The 8,820-nt window shown below is 38.0% G+C and overlaps 1 protein-coding gene across 1 annotated transcript in view; it reads right to left on the bottom strand.

Annotated features, from left to right (window-relative positions):
* The window catches only part of LOC108573032 (A disintegrin and metalloproteinase with thrombospondin motifs 20-like), a 194,543-nt gene extending 185,938 nt beyond the window's left edge, over positions 1–8,605 (bottom strand). The window contains exon 1 of the mRNA XM_017935388.1: positions 8,412–8,605. Coding sequence (XP_017790877.1) covers positions 8,412–8,605 — 194 coding nt within the window. The remainder of the gene's footprint in view (positions 1–8,411) is intronic.
* Positions 8,606–8,820: the final 215 nt, after the last annotated feature.

The following is an 8,820-nucleotide window of genomic DNA, read 5'->3' on the forward strand; positions in this document are numbered from 1 at the left end:
AGTAGTGGACAATTTTACGATTCCCTTCTCGAATCGAGTGCATTTTGATAGTTCACACTTCCCCACTTTAAGAAAAATGCAGAAAACCAATGAAAAGTTGGCTAAATTTTTAAACCCATGTAGCAAGTAGGATATGTGAACTTTATCGATGGATACATTCTCACTACGATTTCTGACTTCGTTATCAAAGTACAGAATTATTTCAAAATTTCTTTCATCACAATTTATTCGATGGATTGAAATTATTGGTAGGTAAGAAACCGACGGAATATTTGCACTTACCCGATACTTTGAACACTTTCTCTATAAACTATACACACTCCCAATTTTCATATATTCACTATACAGAATTCTGAGAACTCATTCCACCCTTTAAGGGGGTCTTCTAGCGTGACGGCCGCTTTTTTAGGCCTTCTTTGCTAATTTATTACAGAAGTACGGTAACAGTTATTAACATGAGCTTTTTTCCTATGTATTTAATTGTCCTTAAAGAATCATTACAAATTTTTTTTTGTTGAAAAATAATTAAATATGGCTGCTGTGGAACACGTCAAACAGGAGCATGAAAAAAAAAAAAGTAGGTCCATGGTTGCCATGATTTGAGCTGTTCTGCTTATCAGAAGTAAAAAAATCCAATTGATTCTTATTTAGTATGCATGTCGCTATGGTCGGTAGTAGAATAAAAGAAAAATATTGAAAATTTAAAAAATGACGGCACTTTGAATACGAAGTATCGATTTTTTCGACTTTTTTTCGCCTTTCAGAGGCTCCAAAAATCAGAAAAATGTGTATTTTGGCATAATTCTACTACCGATCGTAGCCACACATGTTCCGAAGACATGTGCAAAATTTGAGTTCGATTGGTTCAGTAGTTTTTGCCAGATCGTGGCAACCATTTCGGAAAGCGAGAAAAACGCGTTTAAAGTTTTCAGTGCAATTTACATTCTCCCTATCGCCGGCCTTTGATGGGTCGCACTGAACGAGCTATAACTTCGTTATTTTATTGAATACAACTATAAATCTTCAGGAGCACATTCTTAAAGAGTTGCACTTTCGACATATGCAAAAAAATAAAAATCGATGTTTTGAAACCGTCACACTAGAACACCCCCTTAAGCTCCAATCGTCAGAACTAAAAAATCAAACACATACTTCCCATTTCTTTGGACATTTCATCGAAGATAATCATCAGACACTTTGCTAGCTTGGCTCGTTAGATGAGCGTCCAGCTCTAAGACGGCTGCAACCGAACGAACGAACAATAAGAGGAGAAATTTTGACGTCCCACTCGCGTAGTATCGTGGACCGTGTCGCGGAACAAAGGGACTTTACGTCATGTCCGCGGAGATTAAACGCGCTTACTAAATGTCGACGCGTGGGCGGTACAGCCAACACCGCGAGCATTGTACAATTGCATAACGATACACGTCCAGGTTGCAACGGGCAAAAGGGATTCGGTGAGCCTAGGACAACGTCGACACCGATTACGCGTTCGCCGACCGGGAACAAAGATACTCGGACGGTCGTCTCCGTTTCGTCGAGATTACGACCCCATTATGCGAGCATTTAGCGTGAATGCCTTGGAAATGGGAAGCAGCTTCTGGTAACGTGTTGCTATCCTGCGCTGTGAATGGTTTGGAACATGTGGAAACTTTTGATGGTTTTTTCGTGATTTATTTATTTAATCCTCTTGTGACAGAATTATATTTTTAAAGAATTTCTTACTTATTATCGCGTCTGCAATGGATGTTAGATACAGATTAGTTTTCGTCCAAGTACTCGCGTGACACACATGAGCTCCATTGGTCATGAAAGAGTTAACGTCTTTATTACGTGTGCAGGAATTATTAACACGTGAGGGCGAGGTAAGGGCGGTCACCTTAATTATTTCCGTTATTACTAGACCAATACAAATTCTGTTTCATTTAAATACCTTGGTTTAGAGGGGCCTACCAGCTGATTACAGTATATGTTTTATAGGTTATTTTTTTCTTTCAAAGTTATCAATGTCACCTTTAGTTTTCTAAATGGAACCCTATAATCTTTTTCGGGCAAAAGATCAAGCACTGCAGCATACGTTTTTTGTCATTAGAACAGGACAAATAGTGGAAAATTGTAGTTTGAAAGAATCCTACACTGCCATACACAAACATGTGCAATCAAATTGGTCTGACCTTTCGCATAACAGTTACAAACACTGGAATGTTTCATATCCACTACCGGTAGCTCTCGAAGACGTAAGTCGGTACATTTGCGATGTTTCGAAAAGGTAGTTATAATCGTTATAGCAATGAGAACAAATTGAAAATGCTCTTAATTTACGGGGAGAGCAAACATAATACAACTGATGTGCTGTGCTGACACAGCAGTTATATCCTGAACGATTTGCGAATAAATATGATCCATCGCGTCACGTGTTTGAAAGTGTGTTTAGGCCTCTATTTACGTGTATCCCCCTTGAATCGCGAATAATCCTGAGTTCGAAGGACTACCCAAGTTTAAAGTTCCGGGAAACTATTCATTTTGATATACATACACCTACCCTTATGCACCAGAGGACCGTTTTCTTTTCAATGTGCTTATGCTGTATGAATCCGGCACGAAGCAGCCCTGAACCAGCACCGAATAGATCCTGTGAACCTATGGTTCTCGCAATTTACCCTACTTCGCCCTTAAAGTTTTACCTATCAGTTACATGGAAATATGTATACTTGTGATCAATGTACCAATCCAGGTCCATACAATGGTCCTTACTCGTGTTCGAAAATCTACTGCTGGGCTGATTTCTCCTCTTCCCAATCAATCCTAGCCTTTTTCACTATTTCGGATGACCAACGCTTTGTCCCAGAAATTCACATACTTCCACTTTTTGGCCAATGAACGTGATATGCTTAGTATATTGTCTAACCCTTCATTAAATATGCACAGGGCTAAATATGTGGTATTTTGAACGATTGCTACTCCCGAATGTGCCTATGTGTTGGGGAGCGAAAGTTCTTCGTACCATTGATTGTTCTCATCAACAGCCTCGTCTTTCTTCTTACTACGTAATTACATCCTTGACAATAACTAGATTTTATAACGGTATCAATAATTTTTCTGCCGCATTTTCCAGTCAACGTGGACAACCCCAAACGGGGAACTGAAACCACTTTCATTCCATGTTAAGGTACGACCGCTCGCTACAACTGCGATCTCTGCTCTTCAAATAGCTGTAACTTTGTAAATTTTACAAATTTAAACAAATCCTGTTGCAGACATATTTTCGAAGGTATATACTTACTTTATGATAATAAAAAAAAATCGATCTTTCAAACTTCCAGACTCATACTTCCAGATAAAAAATATATACAATACTCAAATTTGCAGTAGTAACAGTACAGTACAGTACCTACGCACACTTGAAGCTTCTAATGTTTTACCATCCAGACACGAACAAAGAATACCGTAGAATATCGTATTGAGCAATATCCAAGTCGGACGTTCAAATAAAATTGCAAACATATAAATCGGACACGTTAAAATCGCGGAGGGCGACACGGAATTATCGGGCCACAGTAGGTACTGTCGTCGCTTTAATCGTGTTACTCGCATTCTATCGTGTCATAAAACAGCTAAACTGACCAGTGTGATTGGGGCTCTGGTCCATACAATGTCTCTATTATTCGTTTCTCGAGCCGGATCAATAAAGCTGTATGCATCGGTAGACAATTTAATAGGCTTGAAAACATTGCTCTCGTTTATACAGGGTGGGTCGTGTGAAATGTTACAAGGTGCTTTCACGCGAACTATTTGAAGCCGATGAAACATTTTCTGTGTTTGGTATTCGGAACATGTTGGGAAAGAACAACTTCTTATCCGCTCATTTTTGTACAATTGTTTTTATATGATTAATTGTAGTAGCAATTGTTGTGCATGACGTTCAAAAATTCAAAATTGCCCGAGTCCTTTTATACATTACGTGCAATAAATACAATTGAAAGTAATTTTATTAAAACGTATTATTCTACTGGTCTAAATATTTTTAACCAACAATTCTATCAATTATTAACGAACTTCCAAAGTTTTACCATAACGTTATCAAATTTATTCGTTATTTGTATGTAATACGTGTAAAATGCGAAGAAACTTTACAGATCTCTGTGTTAAGACACGAACAATGTTTAGAAACATTTTTCATTTATAGTGACATTTTGAACATGCTGGCGAAGTTTGTTGATTTATTCGCGAAACACGTTGCATAAATTTTCCACGGTGAAATCTTTTGCGGAAATACGAGAAACGGCTAACTTACTCTGCGTTTGCGTTTAGTGCAAGGATTAGCGAACGCAACGGTAGGCTTTCCTCGAAGCCTTTCCGGAAGCAGCCTCCCCATCGAGAAACTTATCGCGTGTAAGGATGAAGGGATCGTAGCTACGGCCGCGAGAAATATGCGGTCAACCAAGAAATCGAATACTTTTCTTTAAAGACACTCGACCTTTCTTCGTGCGACCTCGACGACCATCCGTGAAACCGCGTTTCGTTTAAACATTCATAAAAATCAAAACTTTTTATTGCTACTTTCGTTTCAGAAGCCTCGTTGACTTTCGAGTGGAGGTGACAGGGATTTATTACACACATGTCGAAGCATTACCGGTATAAATAAGAATCAAATGTTACATTTTTTATGGTACCATAAGTACCTTTTTCAATGGACTTTGGTGCAAAAAGTATTAATTAGCGAAGAAGGTACCGATGAAAATAAGAAGATAGAATTTTCAAGAATGATCCCAGTTATTAGTGCTATTTGTTGAAGAAACAGAACTTCGAAATTATTCGCTAGGATAAAAATTTTCCTCTTGCAGTTCTACAGATCTACTAAATACGTAATTCGGTATAGTTTCCTCCTATTCAATTTCAAATTTGCTTTTAAACGAGTAACATTAATTAAATTCGTATTGAATATTTTCTCTACAAAACTGAATTTTTACACCAATAATTAACAATTAAGCACACCTTGACCTCAATTTTATACAAAGAAGAATATCTGTACAGTGCCAACATAATCACAATGAAACTGATAATAAACAATTCTTGGCCTACAATTGAACGGGTGAAAAGAAGAAGGAACAACTCTGCTAGACCGTCTTTGATTTGCAGCTGAACTAATGATTAGAACGACAAATTTTCTATCACTGAAATAATTTCGGTAAATACGCAGTTATGTCAGTTTCTCCATAAATTAATGAAGTTGTACCGTGAAACAATGGACAAAGCTTCTTTACGGAAGTTTCTCCCGGAAGAAAAATGTAGAGCTAACTTGGAGTACGATGAACGCGAAACAGAGCAACAAAGACGAAACGGAGCGGACGATGAGAAAACGATGCTAAAAGGACTCGGAGGCGGCAACGGAGAGCCACAGAAAAACGCTTACCGCGTGATAATCCGATATCCCGACACAGGATACAGGATATGGGGTGAGCGATAGACGATATATAGTTGTACCGTACGAGCCAGAGACACGCGTTATCGATCACGTGAATCAAGGGAAGGTTAAACAGTTCTCATCACTGGACACTGATAGATGCCTTGTCCGACAAAATACGATAAACGGGAGACCAACTTCTCGGAACGCAACTAATGAGAGCGCACTTTTTCACTCACGCTTCAGCATTGCTGACCACGAGGACACCGAAAACTTCCATTGAAGGAAGCACCGCGTGCAGGAAGTTGGGAAAGCTCTGAACTTTTCATGTTTTTTTTCTGGGATAAATTGAAATTAAGCACTTTTATTAGCTCTACCAACTCGGTATAAAATGTAAAATTTGATAAATTTTGCCAAATAAATGATAAAATCTGAAAAGTTATATTTATGATTATCGAGTTGATAGAAGGAAATGTTGAAATACTACTCGAGTGTAAAGGGTTCAAAATACAGTAGTATAATGCACTTTATTGGTTATTCACATTTGGTTAACATTTTCCAAGTGGTCTCTTCGACAACGATTACATACAATCGGGTCGGAAAATTCTCTATTACACAATGTTGACTGATTCGTTCACATAATGATTGACACTGTGATTATGAGAATATTATTTTCGAAAAAAAATTTAATAATTAATACGTTGCATTATATAACTATTTATTTTTTAAATAAAAATGTCTTACTTCAATTTAAAATATTGATAATGAGAAGTTGAATATTTTACAATGCAGTAGTTTTTATGTAAAGATAACCTGAAATCTCAAGGCTTTATGTAAAATGTGCTTTGAAAATTGTAATGTGATTTGCTACTCCAAAAATTACTATTTCTTATCATGTTTCTGACAAAGTGTATGTATAAATGGTAAAAGTAAGAAAATACTTTTATAATAATAAACTGACTTTCAAGATCAAACATATGAACTATTTTCCTTAATTTTTATTTATGGACAAAAATTGAGAAAAAATTAGTAAAGTGTTTAACAAAATGATCTAAATAGGAAGATATTAGAATTCATATATTTCATAATTCTATATGCATAACTTTTACCTATGCCAACGAGACTACGATTTTATTTAATTGCAACCATGTATTCAGTTCAATTCTATATTAACACATTGGCGACGGGGCTCTTAGAGCAGCGCTTAACATGTGCACGGGGTGATTTCGCGTCTTTTCTTTCAATCGTCACTTTTCAACTAATTATTATTTTTCAAAGAAATTTTCAAGAATGTGGTAAATTACTTTTTCGTAAAACGTATACAATTATTAGAATTCGTGAAACATCTGTCACGGCATTTCTGAAAAGAAATTCAATCATTTACAGCGTTTTATAAATTTACTTTCAGACAGATATGTGAAAGTCTCAATGACGTATTTCGCGTCATTCGAAATCCAAGTGAATACCTGAATGACGCATATGTGCGTCATCCGACGCGAATGTGTTAAAAAACGGTATACATATAAAATCTTGTAGATATTGCCTGTTTTGACGAATATCCATAATCCTTTACTATTGATACTTTCCAAGCTGCTATTCATCTGTGCCGATTTTCTTTATCATTGATAATAGTCAAGCTTTTCCCTTCTTTATTAGTTGTTGCGTCCTGCACACCGTGTATTCTCTTGTGGAACACGACGGGGTTGTAAGGCCCGTCTCAGGGTGCTTCTGCCGTTGCTGCAGGGACGCTGACTGTTGGGAGCTTAATCACTTCAGCCTGGTTGTAGGTGGACTGAGTTACACTTGGCTACCGTTTACTGAACTCTTTATTTTTGTAGCGTATGAGTGCGAATGCTTGATGTGTGAGAAGGTTGACTTGTGGCTGGTGAAGGATGAATTGGAACTGTCGAGGGATGGAATGTAACTCTCCGTGGACGAGGATGGCTATGCGACGCGGGTGACATGGAACTGCATATGACTGGGCAAGGGAAATGAGGTGGAAATGGTAACGGTGAGGTAATTGGTTGTTCGGGCGCGTGGTACGTGTGCTGTCGGAGACAAAGGCGGAAGGGGCGAGAATCGGGGTTTTTCCCAAAAAATCGTTGTCAGTCCTTCTGCCCGTCGATGGTCGCGAAAGTCGAGGCTCGCCTATTGTTCCACGACGCGACGGTCATCTGGCTGTCGACGGCTGTCCAATTAGTATCTTACTGCACACATATCCCCAAAAACTCCATTTAGAAAAAGCAATTTAACGCAGCAAAATTCGAGGATTCATAATGAATCCTCTTCAAACTTCATTGCACATAATAAGATGAAAAAGTTCTTAGTTTCAGTAGGTACCTTGTTATAACATATCAAAATTAAACAGAATATTTTGTTTACACAAGTATCTACTTATTGTCGTAGGTTATGGAAAAATGAAAATATAAAATTCCATGAAAAAAAATGAAGTTAAGCTTTGTATCTCATTAACTCCTCCTAATACAATCAAATTATTGTTACTGTTCCCATAAAACTATGCAATTTTTAGAAGAAACATTTTTATGAAACTTTAAATATAACAGAAGTATTTCAGATTTTTGCAATTTTTCCAATTTTCATACCGAAGCATAAGATTGATGCTTAACTTTCCATAAATAATAATAATAATAAATTTTGTTCAATGGCGTGAAGCACTTTGGCTTCTGAGCGGCTCATATATCATTTTTGATAATACAAGTGTCAAATTATCCGTCCTTTTTTAAAGGTACAAGTAACGTCAGTGAAACAGTTCCCCCCTAATTTTTCCCTCGTTTGCATTAAAACGAAATATCACTGAAACGCATTTACCATACAAAACTCACATTCTACTCTCATATCCAGCATTATCCTTAACAGAAAGCTTCCATAAATACCAGAAGCCAATCCCATGAGAGGCACAAAGGGACCATCAATCAATCGATCGAGCGTCTGAAGCCCGAGCTATGGTGGAACAATTAGCCGCCTCCCGTTTTATGCAAGACGTTACCGTGCTAATGACCATGCGTGCTTCGACGTCGACGGTGCACGAAAGGAGGTGAAGAATGCCGGTTTAGAAAGGGCTTTTGTGAACTGTGTCGTCTGTCTCGCGTTGAACGGCGCCAGCACACCACGTGTCGTTGAACTGGACGACATTGTTTGACGCATAAAAGACTGGCTTGCATCCGACTCTTCCCTCGCCATTCTTGCATAAACATTTCGTCTTCTACGGCCAGACGAGCTTTCGTTCGCTTTCCTCCGCCCTCGACGTAAGTACAGAGGGAACGAACGGATGTTATTCGGGGAATAAAAGTCATGGACCGATCATTCGTTAACGTCCAAAACCATCGAACAAAGAGCTTCCCGAGGCCGATCGTTAAAGATTGAAGGAGAAAACGAAATATTGGCGTCGTTTAAAC

The sequence above is a fragment of the Habropoda laboriosa genome, unplaced genomic scaffold, assembly GCF_001263275.1.
Source record: "Habropoda laboriosa isolate 0110345459 unplaced genomic scaffold, ASM126327v1 scaffold89, whole genome shotgun sequence".
NCBI lineage: Eukaryota > Metazoa > Arthropoda > Insecta > Hymenoptera > Apidae > Habropoda > Habropoda laboriosa.